The 25615-nt window shown below is 38.8% G+C and overlaps 1 protein-coding gene across 1 annotated transcript in view; it reads left to right on the forward strand.

Annotated features, from left to right (window-relative positions):
• Nucleotides 1-302: 302 nt before the first annotated feature.
• LOC131356454 (adhesion G protein-coupled receptor A3-like) overlaps nt 303-25615 on the forward strand; it is a 31463-nt gene continuing 6150 nt past the window's right edge. Inside the window, exons 1-11 of the mRNA XM_058395505.1 lie at nt 303-1469; nt 9571-9642; nt 14551-14622; nt 19746-19817; nt 20752-20823; nt 21590-21750; nt 22628-22841; nt 23109-23273; nt 24106-24307; nt 24560-24709; nt 25418-25573. Coding sequence (XP_058251488.1) covers nt 1261-1469; nt 9571-9642; nt 14551-14622; nt 19746-19817; nt 20752-20823; nt 21590-21750; nt 22628-22841; nt 23109-23273; nt 24106-24307; nt 24560-24709; nt 25418-25573 — 1545 coding nt within the window. The 5' untranslated portion in view covers nt 303-1260. The remainder of the gene's footprint in view (nt 1470-9570; nt 9643-14550; nt 14623-19745; nt 19818-20751; nt 20824-21589; nt 21751-22627; nt 22842-23108; nt 23274-24105; nt 24308-24559; nt 24710-25417; nt 25574-25615) is intronic.

Genomic DNA, 25615 nt, shown 5'->3' on the forward strand with positions numbered 1-25615 from the left:
ATATATATATATATATATATATATATATATATATATATATACGTATAAGAAAAAGTGGGCTAAAGTATAAAAAGTATATATATATATATATATATATTACTAGGAAAATATATATATTATATATATATAATATATTTATATATACGTATATTATATATATATATATATATATATATATATATATATAATACGTATATATATATAACACAAATATGTTATTCTTTACCTTTTCAAATTCTATCCTCCGTGTCTTGGACTTTTTTATGGGAAAGGTAGCAGAGCCGCGGTGACGTCACCAGCGGAAGTGGAGCACTCGGATTCACACGGACTTTAACGAGTTCAACAACTGCGAGCTGCTGTGTTTCTCATCGCCGCTTTACGGGTTTATTTTGTTTTAAGTCGATCAGCTTACTTCGAGCGTCGTTTTTTAATGTACAAAACAAAAACACAACTCGAAACTTATCGTAGGAAACTAAAGTAAACCTGTGTGGCGACATAGGACACTATGTTTGCGGTGCGGATCTGTTCGGCGTGCGGTCAACTTTAGTTTCTTGGGAAGTTCCAAGTCTGGCGCTTGTGTTTGATTTTTTAACCCTAACTGGTTTTCATTGCTGGGAGTCTGTGCACATCAGAAGACCGTCAAAAGTTGCTCTTGACTGAAGCGTGATTAGATTTCCTGAAGTTTCTGTGTTCTGTGTTGGCTGCAGCTGTCTCTTCACCGCGCAGGAGCCTAGCTAAACACACACACACACACACACGCGCGCGCGCAACACGACATGGATTACAGCCAGCAAGGGCAGCTCGCTTACAGAAATGTATGCTGGAGTTAAAGTTTTTTCCCCCTGCAAAAAAAGACTTTTTTGAGCAGCATAATCGTAAGCCTGGACCGACTCGATGGCACCGAGTCGTAAAACAAGCCGATTGGAAAACAAAGGAAGGATCTCGGAGCGCTTCTCTGAACTGATTCATGTGGAGCACACAAAGCCATGGCGCATCCAAATGTAAATGTGGATACCAAGCTTTCAGCATGACCCACAACGTCGAGCGTATTTTCCCATGTATATTTTTAATTGTGTTGCCCTGGATGTGCGTTTCTTGAAGAGGCAAGGAGCTCTTTCATGTGCGCGCGCGCGCGTGTGTGTATATATTATATACATATAAACAAACAAACTCATTGTTGAACAAACAACCCAGCATTTCGATGCTACATTAACTTCACTCAATTGCCCATCTCGTGCATTTCGACAGAAAAAGCAGGAAATGTCTCCCAGCGGCTGGTGTGGGATTTTCTTGGCTTTTGTGCTGCTCAGGACCGTATACTGTGCAGTCTCTCCTGAATGTAAAACCTATGAAGAACGGTCGAAAACCAGCGGTCGGTCAGGGTCAGCGGACAAGAAGGTGGTGTGTAGCAATATGGAGCTCCAGCAGGTGCTACCTGTCACCTCTTTCCCCAACAGAACAGTCACACTGTAAGTAACCACTCTCATGCTGGCTTCTTGTTTACCTCACGGTTTTGCTTGAGTGACACCACCAGGTTTGTGGCACGTAGGGCTCCTGGTGGAAGGAATGAAGGCCTATAGTCTGTGTACCTGTGTGTACAGCTTTAGTAGATAGCACATATATAGCTACACATTTTAGTACCCTTGAATCCTGGGCTTGAAACTAAATATGTATGGCACTACAGAGCTTATACACTGATCAGACATAGCATTATAACCACCTGCCTTATATTGTGTTGGTCCACCTTTTGCTACCAAAACAGTCCTGACCCATCATGCACTGTGTATTCTGACACCTTTCTATCAGAACCAGCATTAACTTCAGCAATTTGAGCACCAGTAGCTCGTCTGTTGGATCGGATCACACGGTCCCCCCCCATGCCCATGCCCATGACCCTGTCACACTGTTCCTTCCTTGGACCACTTTTGATAGATACTGACCACTGCAGACCGGGAACACCCCACAAGAGCTGCAGTTTTGGAGATGCTCTGATCCAGTCATCTAGCCATCACAATTTGGTCCTTGTCAAACTCGCTCAAATCCTTACGCTGTCCATGTTTCCTGCTTCTAACACATCAACTTTGAGGACAGAATGTTCACTTGCTGCCTGATATATCCCACCATGATGAGGAGATAATCAGTGTTATTCACTTCACCTGTCACTGCTCATAATGTTATGCCTGATCGGTGAATACAAACTGTTATTTCATCTCTTTTAATGTTCCACTATAAGGACGGATTCAGTTTGAGTCTGGAGTGGTGAATTTTCAGTATCACCTGAACCACATTTTTTTGTACCTAGATACAGAGCTGTCACACAATACATTCATTCTCCATCTTCAGTCGATTTTGGGCTATAAGTGAACTGTAGACACCCAAAATGATTGTGATAGCACATGTCCTTCTGTCCAGCATTAATAAGGTTAGTCCCATAATCTAGAATCTGGAAAATATCCTACCCACTGGGAAAGAAGGTCTAGCAGCTTAATCAGCTCAGTTTGTGTTTTGGCAGCTGGTAGCTCACAACAGGGTAGGTGTCGAGCCGTCATCCAAATTCTGCACCCGACGAGAGTTTTTCATGTCAGTGCGTTTGCATGTAATATACGTTTGCACCAAACACTTTCTGAAATAGTGAATTTCCAGAACCTGGAGGTTTACCCCAGACACATTAAGTCTTCATCTTCAACCCTGCCTTGATTTTAGCTTATAAGTGATACGTGCAGAAAAGAATTCCACTGTGCTGTAATGCAATGTGTGGCAATATGAGACTGTAGACAAATTGATAGCACTATTTCTAAACATCAAGAGACAGTTTTAGATTGTAACTTGGTACTCAAGCTTTGTAAATGGCATGTATGAATTTCTTGTGTGTGTGCTCTGATAGTAGACCTTTCTACGGGCATTACACAACATGCAGTGCAATTTACAGCATCAGACTTTGTTAGACAGTCTGGGAATCATTGTTTGAACTTGGAGCATTTATGTCAGAAAGCTTCATTAATATCTATTTGCTGTGAGGAATCCCAAACAGACATGGTGCCTTTTTACTGGAGTTCATGGACTGCATCATTCAGTTTTATCACTTTAATGGATAAGTGTGTGGATGGATTTTATGCCCAACCTATACAGTCTTCTTCTGCACATGTTCAAGCCCTGTTGTTTAAAACAATAATCAGCTCAGATGATATATCTCCTAGGCTGCATTCAGGTTTAACCAGTGTCTCATAATAAATTGTCTGTGTCATAAGAATCTGCTAAAGTGATAGTACATTTCCAGACTTGTCTAGTATTTTGCGTAATTGTGTTTTCAGCTGATTTGTCTGATGATTTGCCCGAATAACGCACATAAAATGTACGCAGGCAGTTTATATAGACATTTGAATAATAACAGTGTCTCATTTTCCAGGAGAAAACTGTGTGAATCTTCTGAACTGGCAATTAGCTCTTCCCTTTTTTGCTCAAGGACGTTGTTTAACGGCAAGTCAAATTAGTTTCTTTGGGAAAATGACTTTTTGCCTGAATAAAGCAGTGTTTATTTCTTTGAGCCAAGAATAAGCTCTAGTTTATTGGAAACTGCCTGATTGAAATACCAGAATGGTTTTGTTTTGGTGCTAAACAGTGTTGGGATGCTGCTACTTCCATCCAAGTGATGTGCTTCCATTTATTTTGCTGCACTTAGGGCTGTAATGATACGACTTGTTGTACAACTTTGTTCAATATGAGGTTTTGATATTACAGTGTATTGATACACAGTATACAGACTGAATTATAGAGTAGGCTATCGCTAATAAAATTTCTTAGCGTCTTTATAGAGGTCGGGTTATTGTTTTCACAAGTGATCTACTTGCATACGAGATCCTACTATCAGTAGCAAGTCGTAACTGGAATATTCCTCTTTAAGATCTGGTGTAAGAAAGCACTTCGCCTGACCAGTAAGCAGTAAGCCACTTGTGGACGTTACAGTGTGTCTAATTCGTCATATATGTGTACAATGTAATCCTTGAAACATACAACTAACACACACACCTTTCCCTCGCCGATTCAGCCTGGTGTTAATAAAACATCATAATGAGGAGCTAAAGCATCTTCCTAGAAAACAGTTAACTTGATAAAATGCCTTAACTCCGCATAAAGAGAGAAAAATGTCTCTTAATCAGTATATCGTTCTTAAGTCTCTTGGTTATTGACAATAACACTGGTATAGATGCATCCCTCATTTGCAGTCGCTGTAATGAAATGTTGATTTACATCTTGGTGCTTTTAGAGTAGTAAAAATGATGAAACATCTTCTGTATGAAAACTTTACTAAACTGCACATTTTAGTGATTCTTCCATGCTCACACTTAGCTTTTAGTAGCTCACTGACTGCATGAGCATGGAGAATGTGACTGTCTAACTCGGTCCAAATGATCTAGTTAAGTGTGAAGTGTTATCACACACACACCTATCAAACTTGTATGTTTCTGTTCATTGTTGAACTGATAGTTGCTGTAGTCCTGCTGTAACTCCCCTGACAGCTACAGACAGATATTTCCGCTGATCTAGATTGAAGCCAACTCACACAAGCCCACAGTATGAGATCATCAGGTTTCCTCTGCTGTCCACAACAATGACATAGGGAAAAGTATACTTGTTCTCCGGAGGTGTTTTTGGGGATTTTTCTGTAAGCAAGATATTTTTCAGGTTTCTCACATGAGCGGATTAACATACAGTTAATATTATATTAAATAATTCCTTTATTGTGTTTTTACTGCATATAATAACTATAATTTGTTTTCTTTAAAAGGTATTTATTCTTTCATTTCATTTGAAAGAATATTTTATCCCTGTTAAAATATGCCTGTGGAAAGAGATGACAATGGCACATCCTGTTTGTGTGGATGTGTATGAATACGAGTGCACACACCTGTGCTTGTTGTTCAGTATGAGGGTAATAACTCTTCTTGAGCTTTCTCTCTCTCTCTCTCTCTCTCTCTCTCTCTCTCTGACACACCTGGCACCTGTAGCAAAGCACTGTGGGACACAAGATTTCCTCCCACTGCAGGAAGCACTGCTTTAGTTTGAAAGTCCAGCCGAGTCCTGTTAAATATTGTAGTTCACAGCGAGACCAGATCAGCATGCTTCATGGGAACACGAATTCGTTCCTTTCCAGGCCTAGTCGCATTTCTGTCCAACTACAACAGAAAATGTCCCTTTGTCTCTGCTGTATTATAACACTCAGTCTGGTTTAGGTATAGTTTTTTTTTTTTATTAAGAAATGAATCTGTTTCTGAGGCTGTGAGCCTTTTGCTTCTAGTAGGTATTTCTTCAGGTGGTAGAATAATTTTCTGGCTGGTTTGATTTGTGTAGCCGCTGTCTGCTGGAAAGGTGAACTTGGGATCTTCTCGAGTGTTTTTCTAAGCTGCGCCCAGACAAACATGCAGCTGCTTTTCTTTACTTCTTGTGTCCTGATGTGTTTGGTTTGGGTGCTTTATTTGTGCTGTTTGATTCCTGGAGATTAAACGTGGCGTCCTTCTTATTTGAATAAAATGATATGTTTTATGTTATCTTATAAAATGAGCATATATCTGTGTGAAATATTTGGATAATGGAGTATGTTGATTTCTTCTGTGGATAGGGTTGAAAAGATGATCATGTGGTAGAAATGCTAACATTATCATACTGTACGCATGTCAAAGGAATATAAACGGTTTAGTTTAACTTTGTTGGTTAGTAGATGGATGTTACTTACACCCATGTGGTTTAAGGTTAATGCTGTTGGCCATTTAGTGCGCAGCCAACTAAGAATGGATATTCGAGAGCTTCCTGTTGAGGAAGAGTCTCCTTGTTTAAACTTCCAGCATGACACCAGCTTATTCAGTTTAAACTTATTCAGTGTGGACAAAAGATGACTCTATGAGCTCCGCTGTGTCTGCATGTAAAAAGCTGAATGCTAGTCAGTAAGCAGTGTTCAGTACTGAATAGAACTTCCTGAGTTCACCACACTGAGACATGACAGTACTCACCAGCTTCCATAACACATTGTGTGATTTGACTGCCAGCTGACCAGAAAATACTGTTGTGTGACATTTTGCTGTGCTGATGGTTAAACCTGGTTTACGCTGTTTGTTTTTCAGCCCGGTTTTGTTGTCACAGACAAAAATCACACAGTAAAGTAAAGCAAGTTGATATTGCTGGTTTTAGAATGCACAATGATCTCTGGTATAAATTTTTGGCCAAAAATCAATGGGTGTTTGCGCCTGTAGCGTGCATCTAGACTTCGGATTTATAAATTTCAGACTTTTAGTAGGATCACCTCCTACAGCATGATGAGTAATAATCTTATAAAAACACTGTAATTGTTAGTTTGACCTTAAACTGAGGTGACGTTATAATGTCTCTTGGACTAAAGTGTTTGTGAAAGTAACATTTCACCTACTCTATTATACCTGTATACTATCTACAGTGAACTATGAAGTCGCCTGAAGGTGTTCCTATTACTGGTTGCCATAGTAATAATGTTTATCAATGGGTGGTGCAACTCGCATTGCATTTAACGACTAATTAGTTTTCTTGTTGCTAAAACAGTCTGGAGGGAGATTTGGTGTTTGTCAATGAAATTCAGCAGTGTATTTATGCATCATATCACGAGATAAAGGAGAAGCACGTGTGCTCTATGACACGGATGACGTGCTGTACTGTCTTCACTCCCATCATTCGCACCATATTTGCAAGTAAAACTTTTCTCATCATTGTTGCATCGCTGGACACATTCACATCTATTCGCCAACGGTTGTCATCACTCGTGTTACTGGAAGTCACCAGCTTTCATTGAAAATGAAATAAGTGAGTCTCTGGTCACTTTGCTGCAAGTCGCCACATGTGAACATCTGAACAAGAGTCTAACCAGGGACGTGTTGAGCATCTGTCAAGTGTCTTCAGGATGCAGTGTACATTCAAGTATCACGGTGTTATCTGCATCTTGTCAGTCCTCAGATGTCTTTTAGCTGGATGTTTTTAGTAAAAGCTGGGACTACATAAATGGGGTTGTTTTGTCTCTGATAGACATCTGTAAAGTGAACAAGTCGTGGCTGGCTTTTTGTTTTTTCTGGGCCTCCAAAAAGCTTGAAGAGCCTCTTTAGCCTCTCCATGCTTTTATCAGCTCAACCAATGTTAGTCTTGTAAATGTAAAAGTCTCTTGTAAATAATAATTCAATTTAACGTTAACCCTTCTTCTGCCATGATTTGTAACATATGGAGCTTATTAGGTATTCTTACGGTCCGTTGCTTAGTAGGTTTGTTTGTATTTCCTTGAATTGGCTTTGCTGTATTGAGGCACCGAGTCCCTTTAAAAAATCTAGATAAGGAAGATAAGAAGATTCCTGTCTCCAGGACCACGAGGCCTGCAGGCACCAACGCAAATGATCGTACATTTACATGCTAATTGTCAGGACTTCCCGAGAGAGGCCACAAGCGAGAGCTGCAGTCAGAATTGCCTTCCCTTGCACTTCATTATTCCTACAGTCTCTCCATTCTCTAGACATTTTAAGCTGCTTATTAGAGGTTATATGCTTGTCTTTTACTCATCCTTAAAGCAAGTCCACAGAGACTTAAGACGGCGGGGCTAAAGTCCAGTTGTTGGGCTCCTCATCCCTGTAGTGTTTAGCTCAAACCTTAATGTAACACCTTTATCTCTGATAATCAGTGCTTTTAGGCAAACCTCAATTTTAGTGCCAGGAATGTTGAAATTAAACTCTCAAGGGTGATGAAACAGCAGGATTGGATTTGGCCACTCCTGACTTAAGGGAATGGATTGTATCGTGTACTGGTGAAAGTTAAAGGAGATATATATATTTGCTGAAAAAGTGATATGAATCAGCTGAGCGGTGCAGATTGGGTAATAGCTTGTACTCACTCTCTCTGTATTAGAACCTAGCCTAGGTCTCTGTAAACCAACCATGAAATGAAACTTGTACACAAGCACCAGCCTTATTTTCATCTGAAGCTGATTTATAATCGCACATCACGAGCGATCCTGACAACGGAGCTTGAAAAGCGAAACACATTGCTAAAATTGCTTGCAGAGATAACAGCACCGTTTGGAATTCTCATTAAAACTGAAGATATTTATCTATTTAACCTTTTAAATAAAAAAAAAAAATTAGTGTAACCTTTGTGTCATTCATTGACACATACCCTCTCTACCCAATTTCACCTCTCATTGTTAGGCTCATAATCTGGAATATTTTGTGTGGTGTTGAACTCCCAGTTAAAAGAAGGAGGCTCTGTGTCTGGATTTCATGTGCAAGGTAAAAAGGAGGGGTTGATTATTTAAGTTTGCATTTGGGGGGGGGGGGTGTAGGTAGGTTAGCTGCCACCTTCTAGTCAGATTTCGGAGAACTAAAACATGGTAGTAGGCTGCACACTGGATCTTTTGCTTGTCTGGTAGGCTAGCTGTGTATCATATGTCCACTCAAGCTTTATATTTAACAGGCAGTCTAGACAGCTCTATTAATTAAAATTTTAATATTGATTAATGTGCTTACTCTTCTTTTTTTTTTTTTAAATCGATTCCCTCATTGACTTTGATGCAAGTTTCTTAAACTTTAGATAGCTGTGTTTGATTGACAGTAGGCATTTTGAATGTAACCTGTTAAAGCTGACCTGTAGTTTATCACTAGTGATGTTTTTTTTACCTCATTATCAAACCATATTTACTTTAATCTTGCTGTTTGCAAAGCAACAATACAGATTTTTTTGCCCCCAGCGAAAATATTTTCCAACACAGATATTTTGGGCAGCTTATGTTCTGAGACGAGATGTGATTGTGTATCTTGCAAAACGTGCATGTGGCGTTTGAGATTCTAATATCTGCTGTAGTGTGATGGCAAGCGCACAGGATCTCTTAACGCTCGCAAACTCTTAAGTTCCTGGAATGGAGATAGGGTGGGGGATTAAATCCCTGCGCTAGCCTGTAATAAAACCAGCCCTCAGCACCCCATAATAAAAGTATGTCTGTGTGAGTAAAGGGCGAGTGTGTGAGCCACTACATCCTGTAACTCTGACTGGGAGCGTTTTGCCCGAGATAGACTTTCCTTCATGCTGTGCTGCTTCCTCAATGGCACTTTCTTATGATTTGCTGATCTAGTAACTATAATTGAACTGTTTAGTATGCAGCGGAGTTTTTCTGGTGCTTGAAGGAGATTGTGCCACATGTACTCAAACATTAAACAAATGCATTTCACCACATGATAGCTAAATGCTTAACACATGCATTTCAGCTCTAGTGGAAAATCACTGATTTTGTATATGCTTGCTTACTCTGCTTAAGCAACATCTGCGTGGTCTTTGTGGAAAAATATCCACCATATTTTTGCGGGATTTTGGATTTTCTAGTGCACTGCTTGATGTCTGATATCGTAAAACTGTGTGGATTTTCATTTTTTGAAATGCGCTTAATGATGCTTTTGAAACGGTGAAGATAACACTTTCAGTACTTTCTGCATATAAATGTAGGTCTAGTCAGTGAAGTAACCTGTTTAGACATTGCTTTTACCTATGTATTAATAAAGTGTTTGTTTTTCTTCACAGGATCTTAAGCACCAATAAAATCCAAGAACTCCTAAACGGCTCCTTCCTTGGTCTGTCCGTGCTTGAAAGACTGTAAGTTGACTTTAATTTCCTTTTCTCTGTTAATAAAGAAGACTGATAATTGTACACGGCATAAAAGAATGAAATATCCCGAACAAACACAACACACTTCTTGTTTGAAGGAAATGGCTACAGGTCTGTGCAGGCTTACTATAGTGACTCTCACATTCAGAGGGAACTTGTACTATATTTGCCTGTCAGCTGCCGGAGGAAAGACTTCAGTAAAGTGGAGGCATCTTTAAGTGTCTGTCATGAGAGGGTGGTGGAAGGGACAGTTAATTTTAGACACTGCCCTTAGGGAGCACTATTGTCTGACCTGCTTTATACTACATATGCACTAGTTAACATTAAGTTTTCTGGAAAAAAAAAAAAAAAGTCATGCATGAATTTGTCTCGGTCTTTGGCACTTTTTATTCTTTTATGAAGAGCTATAAAGCACACACTTACTTATTATGCACTAAAAATGTGTGTGCCTGATTTTTTCCCAAAGCATAAGAGACCAATGTGTATGTGGTGCTTTGAAGCTATTGGGTGATTTATTGCTTGAAAATGGCTTTGTGCAGAAAAAAAAAATAACCAGCTCATTAGCAGCCCTTGTGTTTCACTGAGGGTTAAAATAACATGACGCAATCAGACTGGAATTCCAAGGGCATATTTTCTGTCATTATAATCAATCCTGGGTGTGAAAAGGAAAAAGACACAAGGCAAGGGGCCTTTCCTGGGTATTTTTCTGGCAGCACTGGCATGCCGATCCCCATCTCTTCTCCCTTTGACCCTTCTATGCCCTTAAATGCATGCTGAGCAATTTCACTATTTCCAAAGGCATTTCTGCCAGTTATTTTAAGACTGAAAGTGAGCTTGATTTATTTGGATTGACATCTGAAGAGCACTGTGCTGTACGAGACATATTATGAAGGCTGGTTGAGATCAGTGCTCACTGGTCCCCTAAATTCTGAACCGTTCCCTTTATAAAACCTGATGTGTACCAGGTGAAAAGCCGCTTCTTGAAAACTCTGGTACTGAGATTAGAAATCTATGTTAATGTGTTTGTTTTATATATATATATATATATATATATATATATATATATATATATATATATATATATATATATATATATATATATATATATATATAATATATGATGTGTGTGTGTTTTTCAGGAACTTTCCTGTTCTAAAGTAGACAAAAATGCACAGCTCACGAGCGTAAGCTAAACAAATGTCTTTTAGGGGCCATTAAAAGTATAAACACTTCCATCCTCCTCTACCCGAGAAGCCTGGGGAAATGAGCTATGCTTCTCTGGTTAAGTCTGTTAGTCAGACAGTCTCTGAAGCTCTTTTCCTCTTGCTATTTTGCTTTCTTGCCGTTCATCCGTACATTCTTCTCAGAGCACATAAGAGTGTTTGGGTAAAGATGCAAAGAAGGGGTTTATTGGTAAGTGGCCAGGTGTACCTTTAACAGTATACATCCAGCATGGGGTCTGCTATTCACCTGAAACACTACAGTCAGAAATTAAGATATCTTCTGTTTCTATCTGTTTATGTGATTCAGTTCAATTAAATGATATTTTTCATAGCACTTTTAGTAAAGCACAGTAGCTTCACAGCTTTGTGTCAGCCTTGAGAACCAGACACTAAAGGGAACCGCTATACTTTTGTTTTTGTTGACGCCGAATTATAATTGTTACTCTGAACTGTGCATGATGTGGTAGCTTAGTGGTTAACATCCTGGACTACAGATTGATTTTCAGTATCAGCATATTGTTAGTCCTGGGTTGAGCACAGGAATTTTCTAGGTCCTTAAGTACTAGATTGCATTCGACTAAAGCTCCTAACTGGGAACTAAGCAAAAACAAACAAAAAAAAAAACCTTCTCAACGTTTTATTTTCTTTTTTAGCTGTTAAGCACTGACCGCTAAAATAAAATAATTCAGAGTCCAGACTTGCCAGTTAAGTCTATAGTAATGAGGTGAGATTATTTGCCTAAACAAAGGTTGGTTTTTGGTATGAAGTGTATTTGGGGAAATGCAGATATTACATTGTTCATTGGTGTTATTTGACTTGATTATGCACATAAACCCAGGGCACAAGTTTCTGGGTGGGACAAGATACTAAGCTGAAACTAAACAATATTATCTTGTGGAAAAAAGCACTCTGTGGAAAAAGATTAGTTAGAGTTCTGCCTGTGCAGTATAGGTGAAATTTCCTGTGCATCCTGCTTTGGTAAATTTAACAGTAGGTGCATATATACTTGTGTGAATGCCTGTGCACAAAGCCAGCATGTTTGTTGTTTCTCACACTCAGAAGTATAACTCAGGCCTCACTTTCTCTTAACAGTGTGCGACACGCTGCCTTTCTTATGCTAATGTCTCTAGCATGGGCCAGAGGTGTCGCAGACTGATTCCCCCGAAACTCTGTGCCTCTGGCAGCTTTTGTGTGCTGGAAAGAAGGAGTGAGTGCTGAGTTACCGTCCCTTTTCATGGCAAATAAAGCCTCACTGCAGTCTCCAGCTCACACCACAGCAAAGCTCGTTGGCGTTGCAGCTGTTCTCTGCTCTGTGAGTGACAGGCATGGGAGAATCAATAAAAGCCCACCTTTCACCTTAAACCCACAGCCATGAAATTGTAGCTTGACTGTGGCCACTTTACTGTTTTTTACTCAGAATCCAAAGACATTCCATATTGTTGCTGTCGTTACTGAAATGCACACACTACCAGTCTCACAGGGCCACTTAAACCTTCTGAACAGCCAAAATGTACTGATTTGTAGTTGCTTTCTATATAATGATGCTTTTAATAAAAGTATTTTCATGTTTGATTGCAAGAATGTTTTCCAGAAGTTTGTTCCTGGGGTGCTTAGGCAAAGAGCTTATTTGTGTTGTCCATGTGTAAAGAAATTTGGTAAAGTAAAACCTTGAAATCTCTGCTTGTTTTTCTTCTCCAGAGAGATGTTGCGCTCAGTGTTGTTCAAGTGAAGGAGCCTTTGCTGGTCTGTTGAACGAAAGACTAAGACAAACTTTCCATATGTGAAATAAGAACTCTATCCTCGTTTATTTGTTTTAACAGCCCAATGGCCAGGATGCCAAGTAGTCCATGTGCTTAGCTCTTTCAGTTTAAAAGAAATGTGGAATGCATTAGTGCAACAAAGGACAAACCAATTTGTCTTTAACTGCCCCAGTAATTTTTATTTACTGATGAATACCACAAGCAGAATGCTTTCTGGAATGCAGTTCTTCACTTTTATCCCTGCCATTTAATAAGATAAAATGAAGCAGACGTTCTCATTGTAGTCGTCGTCGTCTGCGGGCCTGCATCATAGTGGGCTACTGAAAGATCATCACCACTGCCAGATGAAGTCATTTCCTGCCAGTGATTTCAAACTGGCATTATACTCACCGCCAGGTGGACATGGGGAGAACATGCAAACGCAGCAAAGACTTTAACCCAAGCTTAGGATTGCACTGCTGTGCCACAGAGCTGTCCTGATCAGAAACATGCTACTGATAATAATAACATTGAAATGGTGTTTCAATGGAGGGGTGAAAAAAAATATTGCATGTCTGCTTGTGCAGTGTCATTTGTGCTGCTATTTTATTTACTTGTTTTAGTGTTTTAAGATGTAATATAATATTGCACTCTGTGTGCACATGGTAGGTGTAACCAATCGGCGTCACACTGCAGCATTAGTTCCTGGTGGAAATCTTTAGCATGAAGCAAACACTGGCACAAATCCAGGTTCTGATGAAGGCCCTGAAAAGTGCAGTGAGATCAGACACCAAGAATTTTGGAGAGGGGTGGGGGGGTGTGTGTGTGTGGCAAAATGAAGATAACTAGTAACAGAAAATTGATAGATCATCTCTTGTTCTAAAGTCCTCATTTGCACAGATGACCGTGTGCCTGTTTTGTTTGTCTAGTTACATTTGTATAAAAGTGTTATTTAAAAACTGAAGCATTCCATTCCACTCATCTTTCCACACTGTGCTCACCTCTTCCTTCATCATGTTTTACCCGGCACATCAAAACCATTCAGTGAACAGCCCGGCCCTCTCTCTGTCCTCTACTCTAACCACAGTGTGAGGACTTCAAAAGGCTTTGGGCCTTTGAGCCATTGAGACGGCGGTATGTGTGTATTGAAGCTTTTGAACAGGGCTAGCTGTTGGCTGACTAGCACAGGTGTGGTCTGTAAGCATCACATCACTGCCCTGTGAACTCTGAGGGCTGGAGTGTGTCTTTATGTACTGTGTATTGGTGCACTGCTTGTCTGGAGTGTCTCTAATACAGCCATTTAGGTACAGGCTGGTTGTATAGTTGTCTAGTTCCAATTTTGCAAATGTTTCACACGTCTGTTCAAACTGTGTAGGTTTATGTAAATCAGTGATATTTTTTTTATGGATTGTCTGTGTCCATTCTTCCACTCGTTTGTCCGTCCAAAAGTCTCCTTATTTTTGTACTATGGGAAGAAGGAAAGCAGTGTGATGCTCTGAGCAATGTCCTGCTAGAAAAGGCATTCACATGGATGTTACTTTTCTACCCCCTACCTAACAGTGATGCAAACTAAGTACACTCCTTAGTGGCAACAGTATTCCCTAATGGCGGTAGCCTCTTGCAGCAGGATAATACACACTGCCACACTGCAAATGTTATTCAGGAATAACACGACAGAGTTCAAGGTGTTGACTTTAACATTCTTGAATCTTCGGCTAGCATTACAAAGGTGGTCGTGTGATTTTTAATATTGTTTTGTCAAGCATTGATTGTACTCATGACAGGTTAAACTCTTTTTATAAACTATTTATAAACAACTGGTCTGTCCTTTTAATGTAATCATGTTGAAGATAGTATAATTATTAATAAATGTTACGTAAGTGTGAAGAATAGTAATATTTATTGTTTCCGTCTTGTTGCTTTCTTTTTTCCAGGGACATAAAGAATAACATCATCAACCGCATCGAGCCAGGAGCTTTCCTCGGACTTACTGCTCTTAAAAGGCTGTAAGTAAACATTGTGCTGTTTTTGATTTTAGAAACACTATAGTTAATTAATGATGTGATGTACTTTTATTATTTATATACTTTTACCTTGTCTAGTTGCTTGAGCATGATGTTATATGCATGCATAAAACAAGCATCAAGTCTATTGTTTCATAACTGAAGGGCGAAGTAAAATTTCAGATTATTTTTTGTACTGTTAATGTATTACTTTAGTAAATTTGGGGTTTTAAAACAAAAACTAGATATTGTTCTGAAAACTATAGGTTTCTCTTTTGCACTGTATTTCATAACCAGAAATACATTTATAGCAAAGATAGACTGGCTGCTTTTGATATACTGATTGTATGATCTTTGTGTGGGTAAGGTTAGAAAGTAAATTATTTTCAAGTTGTTTAGGTGAAGTATATTGATGGTGTTTTATCACTGAGGCAGTAAAACTGAATTGTAACTTAAACGTAATTCACTTTTAACCCCCTTTCAGTTTTTTTGGCACACCTTTTGCACAGAGGTTAAATGCTGTGTGTGTGGGTGGATGGGTGGGTGGTAATAAGAAGGGATTTGATCAGTTGGGATATATGTGTGGTGAGACTGTGAATGTACACATACACACTTGTGTGCACAAAGAAACTGCTAGCATGTCACATTTCCAGCCAGAATAAAGTACTTCTTGGCTGCGTAAGTGGAGAACTATGCATCTGCTCCAAAATAACATTCTTTATTAACATTAGCCAGTTCCTGTCGAGCAAATTCTGATAGTTCTCATATTCGGAGCATTTTAAGACCCATCACATAATCTTAGAAAACCTGAATCCAAGGAAACATGCATTCAACTGTCAAGAATGTGGCAACCCATCTCACACAGTAAACTCTCTTTACTGACAGTAACTGCATTTTGCTGTGGATAAAATAACAGCTTTGAGGTTTTTTTTAGTATAAAATTAGCAAATAACTAGCGTTACTACTAACTATACGGGCATGGGATGGACAATGGAATACTTTCAAAGTGACCTCATCAGTAATAATCTGTTATATAATGGTATAATCATTTCATTTTCTTCTTTATTTTTAATGGTTAAGAGAAGCTACTTTTTTCTTCCTATAATTTGAGTGATGCAGCTATGAGTGAAGATTTAAGATATTTTGTCGGGGTAAATGTGTTCAGGTAGTGACACTGAGTGAATGAAAAACTAAAAAATAGATTTAAAAAGGTTATAGAAAATGAATATCTCTCACTGCCACAGCCCAGGTTCGATTCCTGGGCAGGGAACCAATCAAGCCATTGAAGGGTTAATTCTCAGTGTTGCTCCCAAGCCCAGATAAAACAGGAGGATTGCATCAGGAAAGGTATCCAGTGTAAAACCTGTGCCAAAATCAAATATGCGGATCGGATGATCCTCTGTCGCGACCCGGAACAGAGAGCAGCGGAAGGACAACAACAACATAAAAAAAGGATATGTCATGAGGCTGTTTGAAGCATGACCTGTGAAATGGATTCAAATAAGATTCTTAACCTTTTTGTTCTGTAGCATTTTAATAATTCTTTAAGGTTAAATATAGTAGTAGTTATAGGGTTATAGGTTTTATTAAAGCTTTACGTTATTTATCTGAAATATTCAAATAGGTTACTTTCTCATGCAAAGTTTTTTCCCTTTATTATACGTATTTTCAGATGTAATAACAGTGTTGTTCTTTGTGATTAGGCAAATTGGCAAAGATCTTAGATTTTGGAAAGGAGAAATCATTTTCATTTACATACGGAACATGAAAAGCACACAAGCTGGGAAAATTCAGCCAGTAGAGGAGCCTGCTAACAAAAGAGTCCCTGTGTGCAAATACGCTCCACAGTCTGAACTTTAATTATTCACATCTGCATTTAATTTTTCCCCCATCTCAAAACAGCTAATTACATTTCCCCCGTTACATTTCGAGACACGTCACTGGCCTCGGGATAGAGGGATAGACACAGGGTTTAGAGGAGGAGTGTGTAAGAGAGGGATGGAAAGATTAAAGAGATGAAGGAAAGTTGAGTCAGGACTGGAGAAGGAAGATGAAACGATAATGAAAGGAATGAATCAGGAGAAAAGGGCTTCAAAGACATACAGGTGATGAGAGAGGGGCCAGTAAAGATAGTATGTGAATTAGACAGTTGAAAAAGTACAAGAGAAGAAATGTTCTTCTGCTAGAACGGCTTTTCGTGCTTTCTCTAACAAAGAAAAAGCAGGTAAAAGGCCGCTCATGGTTTTTAATGTTAGACTTGTATTAATATTAATCTTATAAGCTTCTATCATATTGAAAGTCATCCAGTACAAATTCTAACTAAGTAATGACTTGATTTACTGAGTATTTTGTTTTTATTTCAGTAGCTCCTGCACCATTGCTCTCCAATTTATTTTGGGTCTAGAGTTAAAAAAAATAGTTGCTCAGTATGCTTTCCTTGCTATAACACACCAGTGGCTTCTTCTCAGAGTTGGAATTTCCTTGTCGTAAATTCCCAAGCTCTTCTCTAAAACCCACAATAGTAAAAGGCAGCTACTGTTCGCCCAGTCAACATGCAGACATCAGCTGAACAAGAAGCTAACATGTGATTCTGGCAGTTGCTTTTGAGTTGGAGAGCTGTCTGCAGGGCGTAGTAAATCCATTCTGACGCCAACATGTCATGTTAGCGAGAGAAGCTGAACACCAAGCCTCATCCCGTTTGGCATGTTGGAATCGTTACGGCTAGATGAAAGAGCTCTTTGACTTAAATATGTAACATGTTTCTGTCTACTTCCTTCCCTTAGAGCTGGGATCAGATTTCCCACCCGACTTAAATAATCCAGAGAATTTTTCCATACAACCCCTAACCAACCTGAAATCGTTATTCAGCAGCAGAGGTCTAAAATAGCACTCCGATATCTTTTGTTGTACAACACCAACTTTCTCAGCGGAAGTAATAAATCACAGATCTCTAGTTTTCTGTGCTGAATTGTGCAGCGTGAAATTCTCTTCTTGTATGATCGGATCTAGCATATTTGTCATGACAGAAATACATTGCTCCAGATAGACAGGATTTTAAAGAGAATAGAGAAATGCATACCGAACAGAATAGCTATACTAAAATTATGCAAGTATAGTCATCGTATCAAAATCTTAGTAAATTGAGAGTGGAAGTACACTCTACTTGAATTGTAGTATTTAAATGTGAATTATTTTCACTGAAATTAGAGGTTGAAGAAGGACATTTTTCTTCCCAACAGCAATTTTAGCAAATTAGTTATAATTCACATGTCTGATTTTGTATGGGAGGTTACAGGAGTTAGAGTAGGGTGAGCATTCCTACCTTTTCACATGACTGTGTTCATGTGATAACATTCTCTCACTCACTCTCTCTTTTTGTGGGGTGTAAAAGACATTCTATGGAAATATCAGTAGTTTTATGATTTCTATATATTTAATGTATTTAAAATTAAATGCACAAATTAGTAGATAAAACATTCATGGATTTGATATGAATACTTGGAAGGCCTAACTGAATTTGTATGTGTGTTATTTGTTATGGAATGTAACTGAGCATAAGTGTTGATTTTTATACTGGGGTATGGTCTGAATCACCTAAATAGTCGTTCTGAAACATCACACAAAATTTATCTACCACTGGATGCTAAAGACCTTGAAATCCTGACGGTTATAATTACAGCACCACACTCTCTTTTGATGTGAAGAAGCTGAAGGCAAAATTAGACTTTTGCCAAGGTGTGCTAGCAGCTTTGCTTTCATCTGCTGATCAGTTGTATTCATTCCTTTGAAATGATATTCGGTTTTGATTTAGAAGTTGTGCAGGACTTGTTCCCTGCGATGTCTAAAGACTGGTGTGAAGATGTGGAGTGTCCTGTATAGAGCCCCGATCTCAGCCCCACTCAACACCTTTGGGATGAATTGGAATAATGAATGCACCCAAATTCTCCTCACTCAACATCAACCCTGACCTCATTAATGCTCTTGTGGCTGAATGAACACAAATCCCAACAGCTACACTCTAAAGTCTAGTGGAAAGCCTTCCTTGAAAAGTGGAAGCTTTTATAACTGCCAAAAGGGGATGGAGTCTGGAACTGGATGTTTAACAAACACATATGGGTGTGATGTCAAGGTTCCCACATGCTTTTGGCGATATAGTGTATAACAAGATATAATTAAATGTTACAAAACTAGAGTAGTTCAGCAGTTAAAACAATTAATAGTTTTCTAGTTTCTGTGATTTCCACTAATAAAGTTGTTCTATAATCCTAAAACCATTACATGTGTAATGGTTTTAGGATTATAGAACAACTTTATTAATCACCAGAAGGAAAGGGGAAAGTAAATTTTTAAGTCGACAGTAGGGATACAAAAAAAAGCAGAAAAATGGATGATGAGATGGAGCACAGAGTAATAGAAAAAAAATTGCAGTGGGGACTCGGTGTGAGAATCTGTACAGTAAAAAAAAAAAGACCGATACTGAGGTAGTCATATGTGCAAGAGTAGACAGGTATGCAGATGGACTGATGTGCAAAAAAGACAAATGACAAAATTCTTTCCATTCAGTCATCACCTGATGGAATAAAGAGTGTCTTGTGTCAGGGTGGTGTAGCTTAGCGGTTAAGGTGTTAGACTACTGGTCAGAAGGTTGAGTTCGAATCCCAGGTCCACCAAGCTGCCATTGCTGGGCCCCTGAGCAAGGCTCTTAACCCTTAATTGCTCAGTTGTATAAAATGAGATAAAATTATAAGTGGCCCTGGATAAGGGGGTCTGCCAAATGCTAGAAGTGTAAATGTAAATGGGTATTATATAGCAGACGGGACTAAATCTGGAATGGGATATTCAACACGCATGTGTGGGTGTGATGGCCAGGTGTCCACAAATATTTGTCCATATAGTTACAGCTAGAACCTACTGGCCATAAGTCATTATCGTAACCAGTGTTTTGATCAGTTGGACCAATAGAAGGGTTTATTGTTAAATGCTACATGTATGTGTCAGTTTTCTACAGTGACACAGTTCTGTTAGATTCTAGCCTCAGTAGATTTTTAAATGCATCTGCTTAGTGCTGAATATGTTAATATGGCTGTGTAATTGATGAAATCTTTTTTTTGTTCCCATCTCTTTAGAGATTTGTCCAATAATCGCATTGGCTGCCTCAATCTGGATATATTCAAAGGCCTCACAAATCTCGCTAAACTGTAAGTAAATCTCCTTATTATCTTTTACTCCATCAGCATCAGGTTGGTGGCCAGTGGGGGCTGTTTTTGTGTTTTGTATTTTTAATAGCTTTTAATAGTTCCAATAGTTACGTTTAAAGCTCCCTAATGAGGATATTAGAAGTGTTTTAGGCATTGGGCTAGAAATTGAGAATGTAATTGCCCTTCACTGGGTTCTAAATTGAGGAACAGATGTTGTAAGATTAGCACGTGAGTTTTTCGTCTCCCTCGAGTATCGCAACAGCAGTGCACACACCTGCGTGTCCTCGCCACCTCGTGAAGGTGATGCTAATGCTATCCATGTGAAAATAAAGCTGTCATTCTGATTAAAACTCTCAGATGAGAATAGATTAAGCTGTTATGTAAATGTCTGTCGAGCAGCAGCTAAGAGGAATCTGAGACACTTCTCTCAACTACAGGTGGGTGATGTGTTTCATGATGTAGAGGGTTGATAAACAAAATATTAGCATTGCATAAAAAAAACACGAACAGCTTTTGTCTACCATGTGTAAAAGTAAACTACTTTTAAAATAAAATTAGTAAAAAGGAAAAATATTTTATGAAAAATGAGTGAATGAATTTTACACTCTTTTTCAAAGATTTAAAAATCGAAACATTAAATTTGAAGGGTTTGTAGCTGCTATTTATAAATAAATAGAAGTGCATTGTGTTAGTTTTCTCATGATTTCTCATGAGTATTATATCATCTTGGCCAGCCGTACTCTGAGCTGTGTTCTGTTATTGCTATAAAAAGCTAAACATTTGCAGCTAATAAAGTGTTTTGGGGTAAATCATTCGAATTTGGTGCACTGGCTAGCAGGTGGCTGATACAGTAATGTTGCTGATACTAGTTTTAGCTGATCCTGATCATTCTCATATGCAGTGTAGTAGTAATTCACCTGTGTTGTCATTTCAGCAACCTTTCAGGGAACATGTTTTCATCTCTTTCTCAAGGGACCTTCGACAGCCTCGTCTCTCTGAAAACACTGTGAGTAAACGAAATTTATATCCCCACATTTCAGTCCACGCTTGAATCCTAGGTGATTTCACCCCAGATGTTATGTAACACATATGATTCTTTTCTTTTCCTGTTATGGCACTATGGAACACAAACAGGAAACCACGTTCAATATGCCGTTATAGGAAGATAATGTGACAAAAGTGTGAATAATGGAGGCTAAAGTTTATTAGTTTGCTCTAAAACACCCTCAATCTGTTTTATTTCTCTTACACCATATTATCTGTCAGCAGTTATATTTTATTATTAAATAAAGAACTCAACTTACTTATCATCAGTTTGTATTTAGAGTTAATGTTATGGAATGTCCACAAAACAAGTTAGTTCTTGTTATCACATCTTCTGTAAACATTCCAGACTCTCGAACCTTTTTTTTTTTTTTCCCCCACTTTCTTGAAGCCCTATAGCTTGTCATGTAACAGAAGACAGAAAGAACTAATTACTCTAAGCTGAATTTCTCATCTCATTTCCCTATGGCAAAACATGTACTGTTACTGTTACAAGGCACTGACATTCGAGACTCATTCTATAAATTTAGCTTCCTGAAAAAAGCCTCACTATAACAAAGAAATATGTTTTTAATGACATTTTTATTATCAGACCTACATCAGGAGATGTGACACTGGATTAGTTCTATGTTAGCACTGTCAGTGCTGTTATAGAAAAGTAGTTATTGTGATAGTTTTGCCTACAATTTATTGGTTTAACACTGTTCTTGTGTGTGTGTGTTTTTTAGGGAGTTTCAGAGCCCTTATCTCCTATGTGACTGTAACCTGCAATGGCTGGTGCGCTGGATTAAAGAGAAGGGTATAGCAGTGAAGGACACACGGTGCTCCTATCCTCGCAATCTACAGGGCCAGCTCATAACCTCCCTCAAGCCTGAAATGCTCACCTGTGGTAAGGAAACAGACACGTAACTACTTACCATAAAGGGCCAATTGTTTTCACTAAGGGGCCGTCAATAAAAATGTAACCATTACAAACCGCACTGAATTTTTGGAAATATATTATTATTGTTATTGTTTTTATTATTATAAGAGAGAATGCATATAAACATTACACCCTTTGGTTTTAGAAAATAATGTAGCATTAGCAACTGCCCTGGGGTTTGTGGAGGTTTGGGGTTTTGTGTATTGGTTTTTATGTTTTGTTTTTTGACGAACTGTTCAACTCATTTTTTCTTACAAGCTCATCTGAAATCAAACGTTTTTCCCCCATATTTTTATTATTATTTTTTTTTAAAGAAAATGGTCCATGTAAATGTAATTAATGATTCATTTTATTACTTAATAAATAGAAATGATGTGTTATCTGGAAGTCTGAGCCAGTTTTTGCTGGAAGATTTCAAGACACACATTGTAGTGCTTAACAGATATCCAGTACTTGGCCCTCGCACTCACGAAGCTGGCCGCTCTAAAAGATAAGATTAAAAACCCTGGTTTGGCGACAAATACTCATCACAGCTCTCTTATTTTGTGGAGGTTGTGCAGTGAAAACTCTGATATAAATGGAGCTGAGTGATGACCTTTTTTTTTGGCTGCTTTTTCAGACACACACTGAAAAAAAACACTTTAAACTCACTCTGGCTGCTCAGGTTGGTTAACTTGAATCAGTCTGGAGAAAGAGTCCAGTGTTTTCTGAGAAGCACTCGGATGGCAACGAAAAAAACAAAGTAACTATTACAAAAGAGCAGAAAGGTGCAGATTTCAAAATAGGTCAAATCTCTTGACCGCAAACACACCCAGTTTCTCACTCTTGACTGTTTTCTCCGTAGATGCACCTTTGGAGCTCCCCTCTTTCCAAATGACACCTTCCCAGCATCAAATAGTTTTCCAAGGGGACAGCCTGCCTTTCCAGTGCATGGCCTCCTTCGTGGATGAGGACATGCAGGTACTCTGGTATCAGGATGGCAAGATGGTGGAGTCCGATGCCACGCAGGGAATATACATAGAAAAGCACATGGTGCAGAACTGCTCCCTTATAGCCAGGTAATGCAGCATAAAGGATCTAAAGGATGGTGTTGGTATAAAGATTTATTTATTTTTTCATTTTAGAGTAGTTAGTCAAGGTTTGATTTAAAAAGAAAATTAAATAGTGTTGTATATACTGAAGCCAAACATTATATACCTAATCATACAAGTTTGTATACAGGTATATCTGTTCAAGACATGTGTCCACTTGTGTAATGTGATATGATTGTTGTTGTGTCATCTCTTGATTCAGTCTCCTGTTTTCTCTCTCCTGTCCTTTTACAGTGCTCTGACTATCTCAAACATCCAGCCAGGCTTCACGGGAGACTGGGAATGTCGGGTGCGCACCAGCCGAGGCAACAACACTCGCACGGTGCACATTGTTGTTTTAGAGAGCTCTGCCAAATACTGTGTACCTGAAAGGGTGTCCAACAATAAAGGAGATTACAGGTGAGTTTAACCCAGTTAAATTTCTCCTCAGAAGAACTGCTTAAGTAAACTGTACACAAACATGCACTGGTTCACATTTGAAAATCGCAGCTCATTGTTGCCATCTAGTGGCTGGAAAATCAGTCTTGAGTAGAGTGCAGGACTGTAATGGAATAATAATATCTGTATGTTTACTGCTCCAAATATCTGCATCTGAGTTTAAATTTAGTGTGAGCATGGGCTGAAATAAATTTTCTTTTGAGCCGTATGACTACGCTTCCAGAAACACTGAGGAGGAAAAAACAAAGGTAGAAATGTCAGCATGGTCTATGATTTCTTGCTCTGACCGTTCCTCGAATCAGCAACATCAGTGGAGTTTATAACTGGTCATCTAGAGATGTAAACAGCGCTGTATTTATTAACATCTATTTTGCAAACATAGCCTAACGTAAAGTCCTGCAAAACCCAACCTGACCAAAGATCCTGTAAACTCATACAGTGCTACACATTCATGTCATTGGGTATGGTCCTTGTTTGTCCCACAAGGTTCATAACCAGCCTCTCTCATGACTAAATAAATGTAAAAACCTCCTGCTTTTGCAATATTTTTTTGTGTCCTGCAGGATTCCAGTTCAGAGGCACATCTTTAGTCTTAACCAGATGTCCTATGAAAATAGTGCAGTCATATCTGTAGTTGTATCCATTTAGAACACATGATCTACTTGATTATATTCCTAATAGAGAGAAACGTTATTATTTGGCTTGCAGTGATTAGTCAGAAAGGATTTAGGTAACAGATTTTATGTTAATCACTTTTAATGCTTAAGCTCCATCATGACTGATGTCTCTGCAGATGGCCTCGCACACTTGCAGGCATCATGGCGTACCTTCCCTGCGCACGACAAGTAACAGGCACAGGCATCTACTCAGGCAGCTCAGCTGAAGACCGGCGTGCCAGGAGACGGTGTGACCGCAGTGGGCACTGGGCTGAAGAGGATTATTCTCGCTGCGAGTACATGAAGGACACAACCCGCGTACTTCACATCATCAACCAGGTGCAGAACTGTTTATACCTTCCCACCATAATACTCACACTTCTCTTAGTAAACACACACACACACAATTCTAAACACAACTGCCAAAAACAATAATGACTTGTGTCATTTTAATCTACTAATATAACTTGCTGTGCCATCTATCTCCTCTTTCTAGATAACTAGTATGATTTTTAGATGGATTATTCTATCTGCTGAACTCTGCAATCACATTCTTCGTTTTTATTGATTTTTGTCTTGTCTGTCTAATAGATGGCCCTGAACCTGACAAATGCAGTGCACACAGCACAGCAGCTTCTGGCTTACACAGTAGAAGCTCCTAACTTCTCGGACAAGGTGGACGTGATCTTTGTGGCTGAGATGATTGAGAAGATTGGGACGTTCGCTGAAAAATATAAAGAGGTGAAACATCCGACAGGAAATGTAGCCACATACAAACATGAAAGAACATCATATATATACATATATGTGCGTCATATTTATATTTTGAATCTGTAAATTAGTTTAAAGTATTATTTGACTAAATTTATTTAAATCTTGATTGTTAATCCTAGATGAGCACCAACTTTTAAATCTCTTGAAAGAGATTTGTGCTTCCACAGGAGTCTAAAATTAATCCTAAACCCTAAAAAAGATATTATTTAATCAATTTCAGCTTAAAACGAGCAATTGGCAAGGCCTCTGTTTCCTCTAGTGCATTCTTCCTTACTGTAGACAAAGCACGCTTTCTGTGATTCAGTTTACAGAGAAAATGGCATGAATGGAGGAGATAAGATCAGGGAGAAGGGATTTAGCCAAAAAGTCACAGTGAGCCTGCTCTTCTGGATTTGGATTTCACTGTGCTGAAGGGAAACATCACCATGTAACACCTGCATGTAGTTCCACTTAATAGGTTTTTCAAATCAAAGTGATTTTCTGAAATTATTTGTTAAAAAACTGACCACCAATGCAGAGCTGTATTGCAATGGGTTTCCTCAGGATTCTGGACTAATAAATTAATTATTAGTCTCAGGATCTTTTACCATAACTGCGGGTTAAATGTGTGTACATGGGAAATACTACTGGAGTATTAATGGAGCATTGTTCGTGTGTGTACATGTGTGTTGTCAGTTAGGGGATGTGATGGTGGATATCTCTAGTAATCTGATGCAGACTGATGAGCGAGTGTTATGGATGGCACAGAAGGAGGCGCGAGCTTGTTCACGCATCGTTGAGAGTCTACAAAGGATCGCAGTTCTCCGGCTGGCCAGCGGATCATACTACACTGTAAATATCGTACACAACTTGCTTTACTGTCTTACCTTGTAT

The sequence above is a fragment of the Hemibagrus wyckioides genome, linkage group LG07 (genome assembly GCF_019097595.1).
Source record: "Hemibagrus wyckioides isolate EC202008001 linkage group LG07, SWU_Hwy_1.0, whole genome shotgun sequence".
NCBI lineage: Eukaryota > Metazoa > Chordata > Actinopteri > Siluriformes > Bagridae > Hemibagrus > Hemibagrus wyckioides.